Source organism: Sturnus vulgaris, chromosome 34 (genome assembly GCF_052056855.1).
Source record: "Sturnus vulgaris isolate bStuVul1 chromosome 34, bStuVul1.hap1, whole genome shotgun sequence".
Lineage (NCBI taxonomy): Eukaryota > Metazoa > Chordata > Aves > Passeriformes > Sturnidae > Sturnus > Sturnus vulgaris.
Genome location: NC_142276.1, coordinates 216,770 through 238,973, shown reverse-complemented (window position 1 = coordinate 238,973; position 22,204 = coordinate 216,770). Strand labels below are relative to the sequence as shown.

General features: G+C 65.1%; 4 protein-coding genes across 4 annotated transcripts; 3 read left to right on the top strand and 1 right to left on the bottom strand.

Annotated features, from left to right (window-relative positions):
* Positions 1-4,663, top strand: TOP6BL (TOP6B like initiator of meiotic double strand breaks). Its single transcript, XM_088155006.1, is given in 15 exon segments — positions 1-129; positions 758-878; positions 958-1,011; positions 1,241-1,338; positions 1,401-1,491; positions 1,655-1,830; positions 1,922-1,977; positions 2,103-2,165; positions 2,388-2,545; positions 2,827-2,985; positions 3,075-3,224; positions 3,335-3,456; positions 3,529-3,639; positions 3,720-3,801; positions 3,877-4,663. Coding segments are annotated over 15 exon segments (1,722 nt in total). The 3' UTR covers positions 4,029-4,663.
* Positions 4,664-4,694: 31 nt separating this feature from the next.
* RCE1 (Ras converting CAAX endopeptidase 1) lies at positions 4,695-8,282 on the top strand. The gene is made up of 8 exons (XM_088155081.1): positions 4,695-4,889; positions 5,386-5,488; positions 5,597-5,680; positions 6,252-6,330; positions 6,656-6,823; positions 7,274-7,345; positions 7,695-7,757; positions 7,974-8,282. Exons 1-8 carry the CDS (start codon positions 4,708-4,710, stop codon positions 8,183-8,185), a joined length of 963 nt encoding a protein of 320 aa, XP_088011207.1. The 5' UTR covers positions 4,695-4,707; the 3' UTR covers positions 8,186-8,282.
* Positions 8,283-8,529: 247 nt separating this feature from the next.
* ZBTB3 (zinc finger and BTB domain containing 3) lies at positions 8,530-11,099 on the bottom strand. The gene is made up of 2 exons (XM_088155079.1): positions 10,606-11,099; positions 8,530-10,071 (listed from the first exon to the last, which is right to left on the bottom strand). Exons 1-2 carry the CDS (start codon positions 10,680-10,682, stop codon positions 8,967-8,969), a joined length of 1,182 nt encoding a protein of 393 aa, XP_088011205.1. The 5' UTR covers positions 10,683-11,099; the 3' UTR covers positions 8,530-8,966.
* An 85-nt stretch (positions 11,100-11,184) lies between these two features.
* On the top strand, positions 11,185-21,890 carry GANAB (glucosidase II alpha subunit). Its single transcript, XM_088155005.1, is given in 28 exon segments — positions 11,185-11,225; positions 11,884-11,973; positions 12,126-12,234; positions 12,752-12,879; positions 13,123-13,302; positions 13,638-13,691; positions 14,114-14,198; positions 14,309-14,393; positions 14,470-14,566; positions 14,974-15,154; positions 15,420-15,573; positions 16,044-16,279; positions 16,768-16,785; positions 16,787-16,895; positions 17,114-17,193; positions 17,679-17,765; positions 17,767-17,823; positions 18,502-18,583; positions 18,586-18,597; positions 18,707-18,808; positions 19,200-19,443; positions 19,870-19,934; positions 20,059-20,135; positions 20,218-20,292; positions 20,609-20,723; positions 20,970-21,044; positions 21,047-21,080; positions 21,752-21,890. Coding segments are annotated over 28 exon segments (2,790 nt in total). The 5' UTR covers positions 11,185-11,205.
* The last annotated feature ends 314 nt before the right edge of the window (positions 21,891-22,204 follow it).

Genomic DNA, 22,204 nt, shown 5'->3' with positions numbered 1-22,204 from the left:
ATGGCGACAACGCCGAGGCCACGCCTCCCTCAGGGATTTTCCCGCCACCCGCGCTTCCCGCCCGCCAGGGGGCGCTCGAGGGCTGAGGGGGAGAGAGAGGCCAAGATGGCGGAGGAGGCCCTGAGGGGGGTGAGGGGCATTTTGTGGGGTTTTGTGGGGTTTTGTGGGATCAAGGATCACTAGAGAAGGTTGCAGGAACTTTGGGGGTCCCTGGGAGTGGTTATGAGGGGTCTGAGGGTGGGTTTCCCGCCCGCCAGGGGGCGCTCGAGGGATGAGGGGGAGAGCGAAGCCAAGATGGCGGAGGAGGCCGTGAGGGGAGTGAGGGGGTTTGGGGACATTTTGTGGGGTTTTGTGGGGTCAAGGATCACTAGAGGGGTTGTGGGAGGTTTGGGGGTCCCTGGGAGTGGTTATGGGGGTTCTGAGGGGTTCCTAAGGAGGCCTGTGGGGCTTGTCGGGTATTGGGGAGGGATCTCTGGGGGTCACTGTGAGGGGTCAGTGGTCACTAAAATGTGTTGGGGGCCCCTTGGGGGTCTCTGAGGGGTCGTTATGAGAGGTCTGGGGACTGGGGATCTCTGTGAGGGCTCAAGGGTCACAGGGGAGGTTTTGGAAGGGATTTGGGGGGGTCTTGGGGGTCCCCAGAGACATTTGGGGAGGCTTTGGGGGTCTCTGGGTGAGTCAGGGCTCACTTGGAAGGAGGGAGGTCTCGGGGAAGGGGCTCCAGGGGTTTCTTTGGGGGGGTTTTGGGGTCTCCCCGCAGGTTCTGGAGCAGCTCCTGGTGGCCCTGGGGACCCCCAAAACTGGGAAGGCCCGACCGGGAGCTCTGCTGGTGGCCCTGGCAGCGGGGGGGGGCCCGGGGGGCTCCCCCTGCACCCTCACAGGTGGGTGGGGGATTTTCAGGGGTCTTGGGGGGCGCAGGCTTTTTACAATTTCTTTTTTAATCCCGCTCCCTTTTCCCAGTGGCGGCCACGGGATCCGTCGGCCGTGACCTCGACCCTGAAGCGCTGGAGGGGGGTAAGAGACCCCCCAAAATCCCCCCGAGACCTCCAAAAACCTCTCTGGGACCCTCCCAAGGACACCCCCAGCTCCTTGAAGAGCTCCCCAAGGCCCCCCAAGACCTCTCTGGGGCCCCCCTAAATCCTCTGAACCTCCTCCCCTGCCCTAATGGGGATGCCCTAAACCCCCTTAAAATCCTCCCGACCCCCCCCCACAAGTCCCCTAAACCCCCCAAAATCCCTCCCAGCCCCCCGGGGGGTTCAGGAGCTGCCGGGAGCCCCCCCAGATCTCCCCTCCTGCTGCGGGCACATCCTGGCCCAGGCTCAGGTGCAAAGGAGCTTCCAGGTGAGTTTGGGGGGGCCTAGGGGGAATTTTGGGGTCCCCCCTCTCTCTGTTCTTTGTCCCAGCTCCCCAAAGTCACCTTGGGAGAGGGAATTGGGGTCGGGGGGGCCCCGGGAGCCCCCCGGGAGTGGGAATTGGGGCAGGAGGATAAAAATAGTCGGGGTGGCCTGGATTTGGGGGGGGAGGGGGGGGGGAAATAATGGGGTCATTGTGGGGGGAGGGGAAATGGGGTCACGAGGGGGACTGGGACCCCCCAAAACACACGGGGGGAGGAGGGGGGATGGGATGGGACCCCCCAAACTGGGCTCAGTTCCTTTAGGGGGCAATGGGGTGCCCTCGAACCCTCAAGATCTGCCCCCTCCGGGGGTTGTGGGGGGTTCTGGGGTCCCCCCCAGCCCCTCTGTGCCCCCCCAGATCTGTCACCCCCCCCCGCTGAGCCCCACCCGGGGGTCCCTGTGGCAGCTCCTGCACCGGACCAGCCTCGTGCACCCCGAGGTACTGGGGGGGGTTTGGGGGTCCCAGGGGGGCTGGGGGGATCCCCAGAATGTGGGGGGGTTCCCCAGTGACCCCCCCGAGCCCCCCCCAGGTCGAGTTTCATTTCTGTGTCAGCATCGATGGGAACATCACATCCAGAACCCTCAGGTGAGACCCCCTTGGACCCCCCCCCAAATTTGGGACACCCCCACCTTGGGGTCTCCCAAACTGGGATTTCCCATCCAGTCCTGGGGACCCCCAAACTGGGGTCACCCACCCCCCATGTCCCCCAGGCCGGAGCAGCCCTGGACACAGGCAGGAATGAGGCTGAGGGTGCAGAGCCAGCACTTCACTGGGTACGGACTGGGAGGGACTGGGAGGGACTGGGATGGGATTGGGGGGGACTGGGGGGGACTGAGATGGGACTGGGGGGGACTGAGATGGGACTGGGGGGGACTGGGACAGAGAGGGATAAACTGGGACAAGGCAGGGGAGCAGTACAGGGTCAAACTGGGCTGGGTCTGGGGTAGATTGGGCTGTACTGGTCCAAACTGGTCCGCACTGGTGGCTCCCCCCAGGCCGCCCCGCCGCCGCCTCCGCCCGTCCCCGGGGCCGCCGCTGCCGCTGCCGCTGCCCCCCCCGCTGGCGGCCGCCGGTTTTGGGGGGGACCTGGAGCTGCTCCCGCTCAGCGCCCTCAGCCCCCCCGGGACCCCCCCCGGGGCTGGACCCCCCCTCGGCAGAGTGCAAATATCCGGGGCTGGGGGCTCCGGGGGGATTGGGGTGCTCGGGGTGGGATTTGGGGTCCTGGGGTGGGATTTGGGGTCCTGGGGTGGGATTTGGGGTGTTCGGGGTGGGATTTGGGGTGTTCGGGGTGGGATTTGGGATGTTCGGGGTGGGTTCCCTGGGAGATCTCGGGGTGTCCAGGTGGGATTTGGGGTTCTGGGGGATTTTGGGGGGTCCCGTCTCCCCCCCGTTGTTCTCCTTGACCTTCCCACCTTTACCTGTTTGACCCCGCAGGGGTCCCCGTGCCCCCCCCGGCCCCCCCAGCACTGAGGGACCCCTCCCTGCTGGGGGACTGGGGGGGCTTCGGCCTGGCTGCAACCCCCCCGAACCCCAAAAACCCCGCGGATCCCAAAATCCCCACCGACCCTCGAGGCTCCTGTGAGGATGAGGATGGTCCGTGCAGTTCCAGGGATTTTTTGGGGAGGATTTTGGGGGGAATTTCGGGGTTCTCCCCCCTCAGCCCCCCCGTGTTGTCCCCACAGAGCCGGTGCTCCCCGATGTCACTTTTGGGGTGCGCTGGGCCCCCCCTGAGGGGGACGGGGACCCCCAAACCCCCCTTGAGGGGGTCCCCAAAACCCTCCTGGTTTTCCTCTTCCTGCGGCACCGGGACCCCTTTGGGGGCTACGACACAGGTAAGGGGGGCGACCCCGATTTTGGGGTATCCTCAAGCTCTGGGGGTGTCCCCGTGGTTCAGGGGTGTCCCCCCGATCCGGGGGTCCCCCCAAACCCGGGCTGTCCCCAGGGATGCGCCGGCTGCTCCTGGCCCAGCTGGACCCCACGCTCCGCCTCGGTCGCCCCGCGCTGGCCCGGGGGCTCCGGGCGCTCCTGCACCCCCTCCTGGGGGGGCTGCACCGCCAGCACCAGGTGGGTGAGGGGCTTTTTGGTCCCCCCGATCCCCCCAGACCGCCGGTGACCCCCCCAAATCCCCCCCTGCAGGCCCAGCAGCGCGTGGCCCGAGCCCAGGCCCTGGCAGTGGCCGCGGTCACGGCCGTGGTGGCCGCCAGCTCCAGCGCCCGCTTCCGCAGCGCCTGCCTGGGCGCCCTGCAGGTTTGGGGGTTCGGGGGGGGCTCCCCCCGGGGTCGGGGAGGTTTTGGGGGTGTCCCCTGTGTCACCGTGTCCCCCCACAGGTGCAGGACACGCCGGCGCTGGCGGTGGCCGCGCGCCGCAGGTGGGCCGAGGTGTCACAGCGGCCGGGGCTGCCCCGCGGGGGTGAGGGGGAAATGGGGGGTGGGAGAGGGTCCCCAAAGCCCCCCCAGGGCACTGAAACCTCCCTGTGCCCCCCAGGGACTCCCCAAAAGCAGCGCCGGGGGCACAGGGAGGAGCAGCAGCAGCAGGAGGAGGAGGAGGAGGAGGAGGAAGGGCCCTGAAGCAGCCAGGGCCAGGTGGGGTTTGGGGGGTCCCCCCCTCTTCTGGGGCCACCCAGGACCCCCCAGTAACCCCCAGGACCCCGACGAGTGGACACTCTGAGGGACACGACAGAGCCCCCTCCCATCCCAGTGCCCCCTCCCATCCCAGTGCCCTCCCAGTACTCCCAGTTCACCCCGTCCTGGCTCATCCCAGTACCCCCATCCCAGTTACACCAGTTGGTCCCAGTGCCTTTCATGGGTTTAATTTCCTCCAGTCACTCCCAGTTACTTCTCACAGTCCCAGTTCCCCCATTTAATGTTGATTGTCCCCGTTGATCCCAGTTCCCCCAGCAGTCCCAGTTCACGCAGGTGTTCCCAGTTCCCCCTTGCTTCCAGTTTCCCAGTAAATCCCAGTTGTCCCAGTCCCCCAAGTTTCTCAGTCCCCCCAGTTTTCCAGTCCCACCAAGGTTCCCAGTCCCTCCCAGTCCCCGCAAGTTTCCCAGTTCATCCCAGTCCCCCCAGTTTCCCAGTCCCTCCCAGTTCGTCCCGGTTCCCTCAGTTTTCCAGTCCCTCCCAGTCCCGCAACTTTATCAGCCCTTCCCAGTCCAGCCCATCCCAATTTCCCAGTCCCTCCCAGTTCCCCGCCCACCCTCTGACGCCTCCTCTTATTTGCATAACCCCGCCCACCGGCTCCACAAGCCCCGCCCATCCCATTCAGCCCCGTGGCCCCGCCCCTGGCCCCGCCCCCCGCGCAGGCCCCGCCCCCGCCATGGCGGCCCCGCAGCCCCCGGGTTCCCCCTGGGCCGGGCCGGGGTCGGGAGCGGCCCCCGGAGCCCCCGGAGCCCCCGGAGCCGCCCGGGCCGGGCCCTGCTGGGCCGCCGTGCTCGGCTGCCTGAGCCTGGCCTGCTCCTACGTGGGGAGCCTGTACGTGTGGGGCAGCCCCCTGCCCAGGTACGGCCACGGGGGTCGGGGGGTCCCGGGGGCGGTTTGAGGGGGTCTCGGGGGGGGTTTAAGGGGTCTAGGGGCGAGCACGGAGTATCGAGGAGGGATCTGCGGGCTCTGGGGGGGATTTGGGGGGGTCCCAAGGGGATTTGAGGGACTTGGGGGCGTGGACAGAGGATCGGGGAGGGGTTCGGGTGTCTCTGGGGCACCTGGGGAGGGGTTTGGGGGGGTCTGTGGATTATGGGGGCGCTGGGGGCGTGGACAGGGTATTGAGGGGGATTTTGGGGTCTCTGGGGTCCCTGAGGGGGATTTGGGGTCCTTTGGAGGGGACTCTGTGGTGTCCATGGGGTTGGGACGGGCCCCTTGGGGATTTGGGGGGGATTTTAGGCGCAAAAAAAAAAAAGGCTTGAGGTGGGGGGTGGTCTCCTCAGTGCCTGGGGGTGTTGGGGGGATATCGGGGGGGAATTTGGGGTTCACACCCCCCCGGGCCCCCCCCCCTCCCCAGGGACCACCCCTCGGTCATCAAGCGCCGCTTCACGAGCGTCCTGGTGGTGTCGGGGCTGTCCCCAGCCCTGGTGTGGCTCTGGAAGGAGCTCACGGGGGTCAAGGTGAGCTTGGGGGTGTCCCCAAAATCCCCTCAAATGGAGGGGGAGGGTCCCAGAGCCCCCCCCAAACCTCGCTGACCCCCCCCATTTGTGTCCCCCTCCCCTCCCCAGGCTGACACCCCCCTGCCCGCGCTGCTGGGGCTGCGCCTCGAGGGGCTGGTCCCGGCCACGCTGCTGCCTCTGCTGCTCACCATGGTGGGTCTGGGGGGGCTGCGACCCCCCAAAAACCTCCCCGGGATCCCCAAAATCCCCCTGACCCCCAGAACCCCCCCCTTCCCCAATAATTTATTGAGACCCCCCCCCAGATGCTCGGCAAGGGCTCTTCACACGAGGTGGGCGTGGGAGGAGTTGGGACTCTCCCCCAAAATCCTCCCTGGCACCCCCAGAACCCACTCAGGACCCTCCAAAAGTCACTCAGGACCCCCCAAAATTCTCCTGACCTCCCCCAGCCCTCAGGACCCCCCCAGAATTCCCTGACCCCCAGATCCAGCTCACCAGGGTGGGTGTGAGAGGGGCTGGGACCTCCCCAAAATCCCCTGGGACGCCCAAAACCCACTGAGATCCCCCCAAAACTCTCTCTGAGCCCCCCAAAACCTGAGACCCTCAAAGCCCTCCAGATGCCCCCTCCTCTGATCCCACTCCCCATGGTGGGTATGGGGTGGGAAACGGGGAACCCCCCCCAAAATCCCCCTCATTGGCCCCCTCAGGGGATGGAAAAGGGGGGTGCGAGCCCCGTGACCCCCCTAAATCCCCCCTGACCCCCCAGATCCTGTTCCTGGGACCCCTGATCCAGCTGTCCATGGACTGTCCCTGGCGGTGGCTCGATGGCATCAGGGTGGCCCTGGGTAAGGGGGGACAATTTGGGGAGGGGGCGCGGATTTGGGGGGCTCAGGAATTGGGGTTTGGGGGGAAAGGGGGTCCCCAGCACAGGGAGTGGAACTGGGAGGGGGCTTTGGGGGAGGCTGAGTGGGTGAAATGGGGGAATTTGGGGTGGTTTGGGGGTTTTTGTTGGGTTGGGAACCTGGGATTTTGGGGGTCAGTTCTGTGGGATTTTGGGGGTCAGTTCTGTGGGATTTTTGGGATTTTTTGGGGGGGTTTGTTTGGTTTGGGGACCCTGTGCGGGTTTGGGATTTCGGGGCTCAGTTCTGTGGGATTTTTGGGGTCCCCCAGACCCGCGGGTGTGGGCGCTGTGCCTGGGGGACGTGCGCTGGCTGCGGAACCAGGTGGTGGCGCCGCTGACAGAGGAGTTGGTGTTCAGGGCCTGCATGCTGCCCATGCTGGTGCCCTGCACGGGGCCCGGCCCTGCTGTGCTGGCCTGTCCCCTCTTCTTTGGGGTCGGTGAGTGGAACCCTAAAATAGCCCAAAAAACAGCCCAAAAATACCCTAAAATATCCCCAAAAAATACCCTAAAATATCCCCCAAAAATATCCCCTAAATACCCCTCGGTGCTGGCCCGACCTCTCTCCTTTGGGGTCGGTGATTGGAATCCTAAAACCAGCCCCAAACAGTTCCCAGTGCTGGTCTGTCTCTTGTTCTGTGGGATTGGGAAGTGAAACCCCCAAAATATCCCAAAATACCCCAAAAACTCACCCCAAACCCCCCCATACTGGCCTGCCTCCCGTTCTTGGGTTGGTGAGTGGGATCTCAAAATATCCCCAAAAATCCTCCCAAAACTCCCACTGACTCCCCTCCCCTGCACCCCTGAATGCTCCCCCACCCCCTAAAAACCCCAAACCCCCCCAAAAACCCCCAAATCCCCCCAAAAACCCCAAATCCTGCTGCCCCCAGCCCATTTCCACCACGTGATCGAGCAGCTCCGCTTCCGCCACGGCTCCGTGGGCAGCATCTTCATGGCAGCAGGTGAGGGGGGGTTTGGGGGGAATTTGGGGGGTCCAGGGTGAAGATTCGGGGTGTCTGGAGGGGATTTGAGGTTCTCAGGGATGTCCAGAAGGAATTTGGGGTGTCCAGAGTGAAGATTTGGGGTGTCCAAGGATGAGCAAAGGGAGTTCAGGGTGTCCTGAGGGAATCTGGGTGAGGATTTAGGGAGTCTGGGGGGTTTCCATGGTGGTTTGGGGGAGCTCCAGGGGGGTCTTGGGGGTGCCCAGGGTGGCCCTTGTGGTGCCTCCGAGTCTCTGGCAGGGGTGTGAGGCGGATTTTGGGCTCTGGGGAGGTTTTGGGGTGCCCCTGACCCCCTTTTTTTCCCCCCCAGCATTCCAGTTCTCCTACACAGCCGTGTTCGGGGCCTACACGGCTTTCCTCTTCCTCAGGACCGGTGGGTTTGGGGGGCCTGGGGGGGTTCAGGATGGATTTTGGGGTCCCCAGATCACCTGGCGGGGCCGGTGCTGTTCCACTCCTGTAACTCCCTGGGGGTTCCCGGGGGGATTTGGGATCCCGGGGGGGTTTGATGATCCTGGCGGAAGTTTAGGGGTCCCGGGCGTGTTTTTGGGGTGTGTTTTTGGGGTGCCAATGCCCGTTTCCCTGTCCCCAGGTCACCTGGCGGGGCCGGTGCTGTGCCACTCCTTCTGTAACTCCATGGGGTTCCCGGCGCTGGGCGCGGCCCTGGGGCACCCGCGGCGCCGGGCGCTGCTCCCCGCGTACCTGCTGGGGGTGCTGGGCTTCCTGCTGCTGCTGCACCCCCTGACCGAGCCCGCCTTCTTCGGGGTGCGCCCCCCGTGCCGCGACCCCCCCGCCTGCTCCTGACACGGGGAGGGGGCGCCCGCCCCTCCCCAGACCCTCCCCCTTTTTATAGGAGCCGCCGCACAGAGTCTATTTTTGTGATTAAAGTGGTTTAAGGCTTGTGGGGTGCGCTGGGATGGACTGGGATGGGATTGGGATGGACTGGGGGGGACTGGGATGGACTGGGGGGGACTGGGATGGACTGGGACGGACTGGGATGGACTGGGACGGCGCCGAGTCAGGCCTGGGGGCTGCCCCGAGGTCCTCCCGGCCGCCAGGGGGCGCTGCCCCCGCTCGGCAACCGAACGGAACCGCGGCCAATGGGCGGGGGCATTCGAGGCCACGCCCCCTCCAAACTCCGCCCATCGCCAGTGTCCAGCGTCGCTTTATTCGCACGCGACCCCCCGTACACCCGCGCGAGGCCACGCCCACACCGGGGACCACGCCCCCAAATCCCTCCGGTTCCCCCCGGGGCGGGGTCGCGGTCCCGGAGGTCCCGAGGATCCCGGGGGTCCCGGTCAGCGCTCGTTGTCACCATCCCGGTCACAGCAGGTGCCACAGTCCGGTGGCTCAGGGCAGTACAGGTGTCCCAGTCCCGGTATCCCCGGTCACGCCAGATGTCCCAGTCCCGGTGTCCCCGGTCAGGCCAGATGTTCCAGTACCGGTGTCCCCGGTCAGGTCAGATGTTCCCGTCCCGGTGTCCCCGGTCACAGCAGATGTCCCCATCCCGGTGGCCCCGTCCAATCCCCGCCGTTGCCGCCCCGCTCCGCTCGGTCCGTCCCCGTTCCCCGGGCGGGTGCGGCGGTCAGGGCGGGTTGTCGCCGTCGCGGGCGGGGTCGCGGGGGCCGCGGGCGGGCCCGCCGTGGCTGTGGGCCTTGCGGACGTGCCGGTACAGGTCCCCGGACTGCGTGTAGGAGCGCAGGCAGTGGCGGCACTCGTAGGGCCGCTCGCGGGTGTGCACGGTGGCGTGGCGCCGCAGCGTGTACGAGCACGAGAACGTCTTGCCGCACGTTGGGCACGTCGGGGCCTCCTCGGCGAACAGCCCGAAGCCCCCGCGGGGCTCCAGCGGCGCCAGGAACAGCGGCTCCCGCAGCCCCCCCAGCGCCGGGCCCAGCGCCGCCCCCTCCCCAAATCCCGGCGCTCGGGGCGGGGCAGGCGCCGGAGGCGGCGGCGGCGGCGGCGGCGGGGGAGGGGGCGCGGGGGGGCGGCGAGCGCCGTCGGGCTCCTCGTCCGAGATCACGATGGCCTCGGCCTTGATGGCACCGAGCGGGGCGGGGGGCGCGGCCCAGGGACCCCCGCCCGCGGAGGGGGGGGCGGCCCCGGGTCCCGGCGCGGCCTCGCTGGAGCTGCTGGGGCTGGGCGGGGGTCGCTCGCCCCCCACCCCGGGCTGGGTCGTGTCGGCCGCGTCCACCAGCGGCGGCTCCGGCGGGGTCCCCGCGTCGCCCAGCGGGGGCTGCGGGGGCTGCGGCGGGGGCTGCGGCGGGGGCGGGCTGGGGGCGTCCTCCTCGCGCTTGGTGCTGTCGGCCTCGGCCGGACCCCGCGCCTGCAGCTTCTTCTTGCACAGCTTGACCACGTCGTTCATGTGCAGGTAACTGGCGGCGGCCAGCACGTCCTCGAGCGGCGCCGCCAGCGCCAGCCTCCCCTCGTACATGAACTCCAGCAGCAGCGCGAAGGCCGGAGCGGTCACGATGTCGCTGTTCAGGGCCACCACGGCCCCCCGAGCCCCTCCGGCGCCTCCCGGCTCGGCGTAGCACAGGTGGAAGAAGGAGCTGCAGGCGGCCAGCACGGCGCGGTGCGCGGGGAAGGGCGCGCTGCCCACCAGCACCGTGCAGTCGCACAGGATCCCCCGGGAGCGCTGCTCCCGCAGCCCCCGCAGCAGCTGCCGGCTGTGCTCGGGGAACTCCATCGGGCTGCGGGGAAAGTGGGGGAAACAGGAGAAAAAAACAGGGGAAAATGAGGGGTTAGTGCTCGGGGAACTCCATCGGGCTGGGCGCGATTGAATTGGGGAGGGGGGAATGGGAGGATCAGCGGTTTGGAATTCCGGGGGTCTGGGGAGGGAATGGGGGCTGACAAAGGGGCTGGGCGAGAGGAAAAGAGGAATCGGTGACCCCGGGATTCCCGGGGGGCGGCTGGGGAAGAAATGGGGGGTGGAAGGGACACAGGGAGAGGAGCTGGTCCGGCTGGGCAATCCCAGTGCGGCCCAGTCAATCCCAGTAGGGTTCGGCCGGGCCCGCTGGGGCCCATCTCAACCAATCCCAGTTTGGCCCTGTGTCACCAATCGGGTCCCAGTCAATCCCGGACGGGCCCATCCCAGTCAATCCTAGTGAGCCCCAGTCAGTCCCAGCGTGGCCCAGCACGGCCCCGCGAGTCCCGCTCGCCCCCAGTCCGTGCCAGTTGGCCCCAGTTTGTCCCAGTTCCCCCCCAGCGCCCCCGGCCCCGCTCACCACAAAGCCGCGGCCTCCTGACGCCCCGCCCCCCCGCGCTGATTGGCGGGCTGGCGTGCCCGCCGCTCCGCTCTCATTGGTTAATTCACCTGTCACTCAATTTGACCTCGCCGAGCGGAGCCAGACTCGGTTGCTGATTGGCTGCGGTTGCCGCCACTCTGGAATGCGCGCTGCTGAATGGCTGCTGGGAAAAGGGCGGGCCGCGGTCGCCAGGGCGGTGGTTGCCATGAGCACAGAGGCGGGGCGTTGCCGCGGAAGCGCTCGGGGGCGCGGCCCCGGGCGAAAGCACGATTCTGATTGGGTGAGCGGATTGTCACTCAGCCTTCCCGCGCATTCATTGGGCTCCTGTTCCGCCCTCACGGTGCGTTCCCGCCTCTTCCCCGGGCCCCGCTCCGATTGGGTTGCGCTGCCGTCGCTCAAGTCTCGCACGCGAATCAAAACACGAGGAGAGCGGGCTCTCCGTCTCCCCGGTAACCAGGTAAGGCGGGAACACAGCGAGGGGGCGTGTCCTGGTCTGGGAGAAGGGCGGGGCTCCCCGCAGCCAATGGGAGGCGGCGGCGTCGGGCCGGGGGCGGGGTCAAAGGTCAGGCCGGATCCAAGATGGCGGCAGCGCCGGGGCGGTGAGCGCGCGCCAGGGGCCCCGACCCCCCCCCCCCACCCCCCCCATGGGACTCCCCCGATGTCACCCCCGACCCCCCCACGGGAACCCCCTGCCCCAAAAACCCTCCGGGACCCCCACCGGGAGCCCCCCGCCCGAGCCTGGGGCGCCCGGGACCCCCCAAGCGCCCGGGCCTGGGTTGCGGCCCAGCCCCACTCCAGCCCCCCCCACACCCCCGACCCCCCCCCCTCCCAAACCCCTGTGGGACCCTCCCGCCCAAAACCCCCCCGGGATCCTCCTGGATCCGCTCTGTGACCCCCCCCATGTTCCCCCCGTGCTGCCTCCAGGTGGGGTTCGGGGGTCCCTGTGCCCCCCCGCGGGTTTTTGGGGTCCCTACCCCGGCTCTGGCTGCCCTCAGTGTCCCCCCATGTCCTCCCGGCTGGTTTTTAGGGTCCCCTTGATGCCATTTGGGGGACCCTGTTCACACCTGAGCTATTTTTAGGAGAGGGTCCCTGTACCCCCGCTACCGATGATTTTGGGTCTCCCTGACCCCTCCATTCCTTTCCCTGCTTCCCCCAGATGGGATTTGGGTGCTCCTGAACCTCCCCGTGCCCACCTGAGGGGGGTTTTGGGGGGTCTCCCGCCGTTTTTGGGGTCCCTGACACCGCCGTGCCCCCCAGGTGGCCGCTGTGGGTGACCCTGTGCCTCGGGGCCGCGCTCGCCGTCGACCGCAGCAACTTCAAGACCTGCGAGCAGAGCGGCTTCTGCAGGTGTGGAGAGCGGGGGACACACCTGGGGAGGGGGGGACACACCTGGGGAGGGGGGGGACACACCTGGGGAGGGGGGGACACACCTGGGGAGGGGGGGGAACGGCCCGGGGGGGTCACTCAGGGCCGGTGTCCCCCCCTGTGCCCCCCTGCAGGCGGCAGCGGCGGATCCAGCCCGGGAATTCCCCGTACCGGGCACTGCTGGAATCGCTGGAGCTCGGCCCCGACGTGGCCAAAATCCAACTGGTCAATGAGGTCACCCAGGTGAGGGGACAGGAGGGGACAGGGGGGGGTCACAGGATCCAGGTGTCAATGAGGTCACCCAGGTGAGGGGACAGGGGGGGTCACAGGATCCAGGTGTCAGTGAGGTCACCCAGGTGAGGGGACAGGACGCTCATGGAGGGGTCTGTGTCCCTGCCCCCCGCCTTTCCCAGATGTCCAGGTGCCACCTGACCGTTGTCCCTCCTTTTGCAAGGTGACACTTTGGCCGTGTCCCTGTCCCGCTTGTTCCAGGTGTGCGTGACCCCACACCTGAGCCGTGTCCTTCTGTCCCCCACCATTGCAGGGGGGGTGACCCCCAGGCGGCCCCACGTCCCTTCATTCACCCCATGTCCCACCTGTTGCAAATGTGGGTGCTCCAGGTGCTCCCCAGGTGACCCTGGGGCTGTCCAGGTGTCCTTGTCCCTGTCCCCCCTGCGCAGGTGCTGCTGCTGCTGGAGGTGTGGGGGCTCCCAGGTGACCCTGTCCCCGTGCCCCAGGTGACAATGTCCCCTCCCCACAGGTGCCGCTGCTGCTGGAGGTGTGGGGGCTCACTGGGAACGTCACTCGCCTGCGCATCCAGGAGCTGGCCCCGCTCCGACCCCGCTTCCAGGTGCCCCGACGTGCTGCTGGGGAGCCACCTGCCGAGAGGTGAGGGGACAGGGGGGGACAGGGGACACCGCCACCCCTGACTGCTGCTGGGGGAGCCACCTGCCGAGAGGTGAGGGGACGGGGGGGGACAGGGGACACCGCCACCCCCTGACTGCTGCTGGGGGAGCCACCTGCCGAGAGGTGAGGGGACAGGGGGGGGACAGGGGACACCGCCACCCCCTCAAAGGTGAGGGGACAGGGGACATGGGGGCACCGCCACGCCCTGAGGGCCGCTGTCCCCAGGCTGGAGGTGACGGGCCGTGACGAGGGGACCCTGGAGCTGTCGCTGGGCCCCGGGGGACACCGGCTGCTGGTGACAGAGCGGCCGTTCCGCCTGGACCTGCTGCGGCAGCGGGAGCTGCTCTGCAGCGTCAACGCCCGCGGCCTCCTCGTCTTCGAGCACCAGCGGCGCCGCCGGGACTCGTGAGTGACCCGAAAACACTCCCAAAAAAACCTCAAAAACACCCCTAAAAAAACTCCTAAAAAAAAAATCCCTACCACCCCCCCAAAAAAACCCAAAACGCCCCAGAAAACCACCAAAAAACAAACAAAAAACACCCCCAAAAAAGCCCCAAACGCCCCCCAGCCCTTTGGTCCCAGCGGGAGCGGGGCCGGCAGCGCTCAGGGGGGGTGGGGGGTGTCCCCAGAGCACAGAGGGGGGTTGGGGGTCCCCCCCCCAAGCCCAGGGGGGGTCCCCCGCGGGCCGGGGGGGCCGCGCTGACTCTCTGTGTTTCTGTTTTGGTGCCCCCCACCCCCAGTCTGGCGGATAAAGTTAGTTCTGTGTGGGATAAGATCAAGAGCCTTTTCCGTAGGTAAATCCATGGAATTGCCGCTGTCTCTGCGCCCCCAATCCCCCCCCGGACGCCCCCTCAAAAAGGGATCCCCCCCCCCATCACGGTGGGAGGGGGCAGGAGCACCTGGGGGGCTTCAAATCCCCCCCAAAAAGGGGGAGCAGGAGCAGCTTGGGGGGGGTCCCCCGTGGCCCCCAAAATTGGGGAGGGCTGCTGCTGAGCAGCCGGGGGGGGTCTGTGCCCCCCCAAATTGAAGGGTCAGGTGCAGCCAGGGGGGGTCTGCGCACCCCCCAAAATGAGGAGATCCCCCCTCCCCACACCCCCCAGAGCGGGCAGGAGCAGCTGGGGGGGGGTCCAGGTCCCCCCAAAATTCAGGGTCCTGGGGGTGCCCCGTGTCCTTGTCGCCCCCCCCGTCCACACCCCAGGACCCCAAATTCCCGCAGGGACCCCCCCAAGGACCCCTCGGGCGAGGAGGGGGCGGCGCAGGAGGGACCTGAGGACGGCACTGGCAGCACCCAGAGCGAGAAGGTGACAGGGACGGGGGGGGACACTGGGATGGGACACCCCAAATAAAAACACCCCCCGCTTTTTTGGGGAGGGGTCGCCCCATTCCTGACAGGATTTGCCCCCCCCCCCAGCCCGCGGAGCCTCCAGCAGAGCCCGAGGAGGAGCCGGGGGCGTGGGAGGAGACGTTCAAGACGCACACGGACAGCAAACCCTACGGTGGGGACACCGGGGGGACACTGGGGACACTGAGGGGGACACGGGGGCACCCCTGTGACCTCCCCCCTGCCCTCAGGACCCACCTCGGTGGGGTTGGATTTCTCCCTGCCTGGATTCGAGCACGTGTACGGCATCCCCGAGCACGCCGAGAACCTGCGGCTGCGGCCCACGGAGTGAGCGGGGACACGGGGACACTGCGGGGACACTGGGGACACTGCGGGGACACTGGGGGGACATTGGGGACGACACAGGGACATGGGGATACAGGAGCAAGATGGGGGTGATGGTGGCACTGAGGGGGTGGTGCCAGCGTGGGAGGACAGCGACGCTGTGGGATGGCGGTGACAGTGACAGCAGAGGGGTGGCAGTGACAGCAGAGGGGTGACAGTGACAGCAGCGGGGTGACAGTGACAGCAGCGGGGTGGCAGTGACAGCAGAGGGGTGACAGTGACAGCAGCGGGGTGGCAGTGACAGCACCGCTGTGTGGGGGTGACAGTGATGGTGACAGTGACACCTTGGGGGTGTCGCTGGCGCCCTGGCAGTGTCCCTGAGGCTGTCGCCGTGTCCCCGGTGTCCCCAGGGGGGGTGACCCGTACCGCCTGTACAACCTGGACGTGTTCCAGTACGAGCTCTTCAACCCCATGGCTCTGTACGGCTCCGTGCCCCTGCTGCTCGCCCACCGGCCCCGCCTCAGCCTCGGCATCTTCTGGCTCAACGCTGCCGAGACCTGGGTGGACATCGGCTCCAACACGGCTGGCAAGGTCTGGGAGGGGAATTTGGGGGGGTTTGGGGGGGGATCCTGGGGGGACATCGGCTCCAACACGGCTGGCAAGGTCTGGGAGGGGAATTTGGGGGGGTCTGGGGGGTCGGGGGGGGCTCTGAGGGGCCAAGACCTGGGTGGACATCAGCTCCCAACGCCACTGGGAAAGCCCAAGAGGGGATCTTTGGGGTGGTCTGGAGGGATTTGGGGGTCTCTGTTTATCCCAGTGGGAATTTGGGGTTCCTGACCCCCTGTGCCACCCCCAGACCCTTTTTGGGAAGCTCCTGGATTACATGCAGGGGGGGGGTGAGACCCCCCAGACCGAGGTGCGCTGGATGTCCGAGAGCGGCGTCATCGACGTGTTCCTGCTGCTGGGACCAGGGCCAGCTGATGTCAGTGCCCAGTACGGGAGACTGACTGGTATGGGACACTGGGGACACTGGGAACACTGGGGTGGGGCACTGGGGACACTGGGATGGGGATATGGACACTAGTACAGAAAACTGACCAGTACGGGACACTGGGATGGGGCACTAGGAACACTGGGGACACTGGTATGGGACACTGGGGACACTGGGATGGGACACTGGGATGGGGCACTGGGGACACTGGGGACACTGGGGTGGGGCACTGGGAACACTGGGATGGGCACTGGGGACACTGGGAGCTTTTCTCTTTCAGCCATCCCCGACCTGCCTCATTCCCATTTTTAGGGTGATTTTTTGGGGGCTTTATCTGCCCCATTGCTGTATTTAGGGTTATTTCAGGGCATTTGCACCCCATTCCCAATTCTAGGATCGCTCCAGGTGGTCTCTCCCCCCTGCCCCATCCCCAGCCCTGTTTTTGGGGTTATTTTGGGGGGTTTCACTCCTGTTTTTCCTCATTCTCAGGCACGCAGGCGCTGCCCCCCCTGTTCTCCCTGGGGTACCACCAGAGCCGCTGGAATTACCAGGACGAGGCGGACGTGGAGGCCGTGGAGAGAGGATTCGAGGAGCACGAGCTGCCCCTGGACGTCATCTGGCTGGACATCGAGCACGCCGACGGCAAACGCTACTTCACCTGGGACCCTGCCAAATTCCCCAACCCACGGGGCATGCTGGAGCACCTGGTGGCCCGGAAACGAAGGGTGGGGATGGGCATTGGGATTGGGGTGGGATCCTGGAAAAATCCCAAATCCATGGGGGATGCCGGCCTGGAAATGCAGGATGGGGATGGGATCCTGGAAAAATCCCAAATCCACGGGGGATGCTGGAGCAGCTGGCAGCCCAGAAGTGCAGGGTGGGGATGGGGATTGGGGATGGGTTTGGGAACAGGAGTGGAATTGGGATTCAGTCTGGGTTTGGGGTCAGTTGGGAATGGGATTGGGATGGGGGATGGCAAAAATGGGGACTAGGAAGGGGCTGGACAGAGGGATGGGGATCAGGAATGGGAATTGGAGTCGTCTCTGTCCGGACAGTGACAGTGGGGACCCCACGAAGGCTTTTTGGGGTCGTTCTGGGTGGTTTTGTGTCCGGGATCGGGATGATGGGTGGTTTTGTGTCCGGGATCGGGATGGGGGGTGGGAATTTGGGAACGTTCCCCCCGGTCACTGCCCCCCTGGTCACTGCCCCACAGATGGTCAGCATCGTGGACCCCCCACATCAAGGTGGACGGGGGGTACCGGGTGCACACCGAGCTGAAGGCTCGAGGCCTCTACGTCAAAACCAAGGATGGCAACGACTACGAGGGCTGGTGCTGGCCCGGTCAGTGGGGCTGGGGGGGATCTGGGGGGGTCCCGAGGGGTTTTTAGGGGATTCTGGGGGGGGTTTGGGGGCGGTCAAGGAGTTCCACATCAAGAGCAAGGGCAACAGCTACAAAGGGTGGTGCTGGTCCAGTTAAGGGGGGATGAGGGGGATTGGGGGGTTCTGGGGTGGCTTTGGGGTCTGCAGAGGGGTCACAAGCCCCCCCCGTGCCCTCCCAGGCTCCTCGGCGTACCCCGACTTCACGAACCCCGAGATGCGCGAGTGGTGGGCGAACATGTTTGCCTTCGACCAGTACGAGGTGGGGACCCCCCAAAATCCCTGCCAGACACCCCAAAATCCCTGCCAGACACCCCAAAACCCTGCCAGAACCCCTCCAGAGCCCCGAGACCCCCCTCAAAGCATTCTCAGACCTCCCCCAAATTCCCCCATCTCACCCTCCTCCTCTGGGGCTTTTCCTCCTCCCCTTGGAGACCACCACCATCTTTTTGGGCAGAACTTTGGGGAGTCCCCTGGAGGTTTTAGGACTCCCTCCCCTATTTTTGGGCTTTCCCTGCTGATTTTTGGGGGCCCTCCTGAGCCTCAATCCCTCCCTAATTTCAGGGCACCCCCCACAAATCCCTCCCCACCCCTTTCTCCCTCGGGTCCTTTTCGGAGACCCCACCTTGGCTTTGGGTCATCCCCCTTCCTCCAATTTTGGGGATCCCCCCGGGGTGGGGGGGGGGGGATTTTAAGACTCTCCCCCACATTCTTGGGGTCCCCCGCTGATGTGGGACCCCCCTGCAGGGCTCCACGGAGGCGCTGTTCACGTGGAACGACATGAACGAGCCGTCGGTGTTCAGCGGCCCCGAGGTGACGATGCACAAGGACGCGCGGGCACTTCGGGGGCTGGGAGCACCGCGAGCTGCACAACCTCTACGGGCTCTACGTGGTGAGACCCCTCCCCAAAAAAACTGCCAAAATCCCCACAGGGACACCCCCGAAACCCCAGAGGGGACCTCAAAAAAATCCCGACCTCCCAAAGCCCCTCAAACTCTTTTAGAGCCCTCTCAAACCCCTTTTGGGGCCCTCCAGTTCCTCATTCATTTCCCCCCCAAATCTCTCCCGGTAACTCCAGACCCCTTCAAAGCCCTCCAAACCCCTTTAAGTCCTTCCCCCAAACCCGGTCATTTCCCCTCAATTCCCCCTCAGTTTCCCCACAATTGCCTTTAAGCCCTCCCAAACCCCTTTAAGGCCTCCCCAAAACTATTTTAAATCCCCTCCAAACCCCTTTTAGGTTCCCCCGAACCCTCTCATTTCCTCCCCAATTCCCTCTAAATATTCCCCTCAAACGCCTTTAGGACCCCATAAACCCCTTAAGGCCCCACAAACCCTTTTAGGACCTCACAGTCCCCTTTACCCCCCCCAAACCCCTTTAAGGCCTCCCCAAACCTATTTTAAATCCCCTCCAAACCCCTTCTAGCTCCCCCCGAACGCTCTCATTTCCCCCCAGTTCCCCCTTACTTTGCCCCCAAACCCTTTAGCCCCCCCCCAGCCCGTTTGGGGTGTGTTTTGGGGTGTGTTTTGGGGTGTGTTTCGGGGCTCCTGACCGCGTTTGTCCCGTTGCCAGCACAAGGCCACGGCCGAGGGGCAGATCCGGCGCTCGGGGGGGCGGCTCCGGCCCTTCGTGCTCAGCCGCGCCTTCTTCGCCGGCTCCAGCGCTACGGTGAGGGCTGGGGGGGGGGGGAAAAAGCCGGGATTTTGGGCAAATCCTGGAATTCGGGGGGTGGTCGGGATCGAGGGGAACCCCCCCTGACCCCCCCCAAACCCCCCAGGCGCCGTTTGGACCGGGGACAACACGGCAGAGTGGGACCATCTGCGGATCTCCATCCCCATGTGCCTGAGCTTCGGGCTGGCCGGGCTGGCCTTCTGCGGGGGTGAGGCAAACTGGGAGCACTGGGAGCGCTGGGAATGGGCTCAGGGGTTGGGGTATGGGATATGGGATAGCAAATGGGGTCAGGGTTTGGATCAGAGCTGGGATCAGGAATGGGAATGGGACCAGGATTGGGATCAGGATTGGGATTGAGACCAAGATTGGGACCAGGACCAGGACCAGGATTGGGATCTGGGCTGGAATCAAGAGATCCCAGATCTGGGACCAGGATCCAGGCTGGGAACAGAATCAGGACCCAGGCTGGGATCAGAGTCAGGACCAGAATTGGGATCAGGATCAGGATCAGGACCCAGGCTGGTTCAGAATCGGGACCCAGGCTGGGCTCAGGCTCAGTCTCAGGCTCCAGGCTCACTCCCACGCTGTCCCACTCGCAGCGGACGTGGGTGGATTTTTCCAGAACCCGGGTGCGGAGCTGCAGGTGCGCTGGTACCAGGCGGGGGCGTTCCAGCCGTTCTTCCGCGCCCACGCTCACCTGGACACGGCACGGAGGGAGCCGTGGCTGCTGCGCCCCGAGCACCTGGAGCTGGTCAGGGTGGCCCTGCGGCGCCGCTACGCCCTCATCCCGCTGTGGTACACGGCCTTCTACCACTGCCACCGCCAGGGAATCCCTGTCATGAGGTGAGGGACCCCAAAAACCCCAAATCCACCCCAAAAACCCACCCGAGATACAGCAAATCCTACCTGGGATTAACCCTGATCCCGCTGTGGTACACGGCCTTGTACCACTGCCACCGCCAGGGAATCCCTGTCATGAGGTGAGGGACCCCAAAAACCCCCAAATCCACCCTAAAAACCCACCGAGATACAGCAAACTTACCTGGGATAACCCTGATCCCGCTGTGGTACACGGCCTTGTACCCACTGCCACCGCCAGGGAATCCCTGTCATGAGGTGAGGGACCCCAAAAACCCCCAAATCCACCCAAAAACCCCGAATCCACCCTAGAAACCTACCTGGGTAACCCTAAATCTGTCCACAATAACCCCATGACCCCAAACCTCTGACCCCAAACCCCCTGACCCCAATCCCCGCTGTCCCCCCCAGGCCCCTGTGGATGGAATTCCCGGACGACCCCCAGACCTTCGCCATGGATGACCAGTACCTGATCGGTGAGGGGGAGCCCCTGACCCTTTTCTAGGGTCCCTGTCTCCCTTTTTGGGGTCTGTGGCCCCTTTTAGGATCCCTTTTGGGGTCACGTTTGGGGGTTTCCCCATGCTGACCGCTGTCCCCCAGACCGGGTGCTGCTGGTGCACCCCGTGACGGAGCAGGGCGCCCGTGGGGTCCACGTGTACCTGCCCGGGGAGGGAGAGGTGAGTCAGGGGGTTTGGGGTTTTTTTTTAGGGTTTTTTGGGGGTGCAAGACCCCCCCTGAATCCCAAATTTCCTCCCCCAGGTGTGGTACGATGACGAGACCCACGAGCAGCACAAGGCACCCCAGACCCTCTATGTGCCCACCACCCTCAGCACTGTGGGTTTTTTGGGGGGGGGTCTCAAGGGGTTTGGGGGGAGGCCTGGGACCCCAAAACCCTCAGGAGACCCTAAAACTCCTCCTAAACACCCCAAAATTCTCCCTGGAGACCCCAAAACTTCCATGGGACCCCCAAAAACCTCCTGGATCCCCCCCATATCCCTGTGTTCCAATGTGGGGGGGAAATGGTAAAAATCACCTCAAGCACTGGGTGTGACCCGGGGGATTTGGGGATTTTTTGGGTGTGGGTTTTGGGGGGATTTTGGGATTCTCTGTGGGTTTTTTTTGGGGTGCTGATCCCCCTGTGCCCCCCCAGATCCCGGTGTTCCAGCGGGGAGGGACGGTGATCCCACGCCAGGACCCGACCTCGCCGCTCCACCGAGGCCATGAGGGGCGACCCTTCACCCTCTACGTGGCCCTGAGCCCCCAGGTGAGTGCAGGGACCCCGAATTTCCCCCAAGGACCCCAAAAATCCTCCCCGAGACCCTCAAGACCCTTTAAAACACCCCCAGACCCCTCATTCGGCCCTCAAACCCTTCAGGACCTCCCCAAATCCTCTAAGACCCCCCCCCGGGACCACAAAATCCCTTCCAGGGACCCCCCAAACACTCCCTAGGACCCCCCCAACCTCCCAAAAACCCCCTGGGACCCCCCCCAAACCCCATTTTATCCCCCAGGCACGGCACAGGGGGAGCTGTACCTGGATGATGGGGTCAGCTTCGACTACGCCACCAAAAACCAATTCCTGCACCGCACTTCGCCTTTGCCAACGGCACCCTCACCTCCAGGTACCCAAAATGTCCCCAAAATATTCCAAAGTATCCTAAAGTATTCCAAAAACCCGCCTGAAACAGCACCAGGGTAACCCTGACTGCCAGGTAGCCCCAAAACTCTCGGGGCCAGGTACCTAAAACACCCCAAAAACAGAGGGGGAAAACAGCAGGAAACGTGAGGGGGGAAAATGGAGGAAAACGTGAGGGGGGAGAAAAAGGGCGGGAAAACGTGAGGGGGGAGAAAAAGGGCGGGAAAACGTGAGGGGGAGAAAAAGGGGCGGGAAAACGTGAGGGGGAGAAAAAGGGCGGGAAAACGTGAGGGGGAGAAAAAGGGCGGGAAAAACGTGAGGGGGGGAAAAAGGGCGGGAAAACGTCAGGGGGGGAAAACAGCCCCAAATACTGAAAATACCCCAAAATCCACCCAAAACAACCCCTAGGAACCCTTACGGCAAGATACCTAAAATACCTCAAAAATGGCCCCGAAATTCCCCAAAAAATGCGCTAAAATATCCCCAAAACAGCCCAAAAAAATCCCCCAACCCTCCCTGCCCAAGACCCCCCCCAACCCCGCTGTTTGTCCTGGGCGCTGTCGGGGATGGGGTTGATGGGTCTGGGGGGATTTTTGGAGGGATTTGAGGGGATTTTGGGGGGCTGTGACCCCCCCATGACCCACCTGTCCCCCCCAGCTCCGCTGACCCCCGCGGGTCCATGTCCAGCCCGGCCTGGCTGGAGCGAGTGGTCATCCTGGGGATGGGGCGGCCAGAGAGAGCCCTGCTGACCACCCACGGTACGGGGGGCTTTGGGGGGATTTTGAGGGGATTTTGAGGGGTTTTAGGGTGGATTTTGGGGGGATTTGGAGGGGTTTTAGGGTGGATTTTGGGGAATTTTGGAGGGGTCATCTTGGGAGTGGGGCGGCCGGAGAGCTCAGGATGGACAATCCAGGGGGGGGGATTTTGGGGGATCCTGAGGTGATTTTGGAGTTCCTGAGTGATTTTTGGAGTCCCTGCCGGAGGATTTGGGATCCCTGAGGGGATTTTGTTGTCCCTGGGAGAATTTTGAGTTTCTGAGGGGAATTTGGGGTCCTGAGGGGAATTCCGTCCCTCAGGTGGAATTTCGGCTTTCTGTGGAGTATTTTGGTA

What these genes read in the sequence shown, in the direction of transcription:
- ZBTB3 (XM_088155079.1), bottom strand. Translation starts at nt 10,682, where the DNA reads ATGAGAGCGGAGCGGCGGGCACGCCAGCCCGCCAATCAGCGCGGGGGG. An exon ending in CAGGAGGCCGCGGCTTTGTG is followed by an intron (nt 10,072 to 10,605) that starts GTGAGCGGGGCC and finishes CTTTCCCCGCAG; the next exon opens with CCCGATGGAGTTCCCCGAGC.
- RCE1 (XM_088155081.1), top strand. Translation starts at nt 4,708, where the DNA reads ATGGCGGCCCCGCAGCCCCCGGGTTCCCCCTGGGCCGGGCCGGGGTCG. An exon ending in TGCCTCTGCTGCTCACCATG is followed by an intron (nt 5,681 to 6,251) that starts GTGGGTCTGGGG and finishes CTGACCCCCCAG; the next exon opens with ATCCTGTTCCTGGGACCCCT. An exon ending in CAGCATCTTCATGGCAGCAG is followed by an intron (nt 7,346 to 7,694) that starts GTGAGGGGGGGT and finishes TTTCCCCCCCAG; the next exon opens with CATTCCAGTTCTCCTACACA.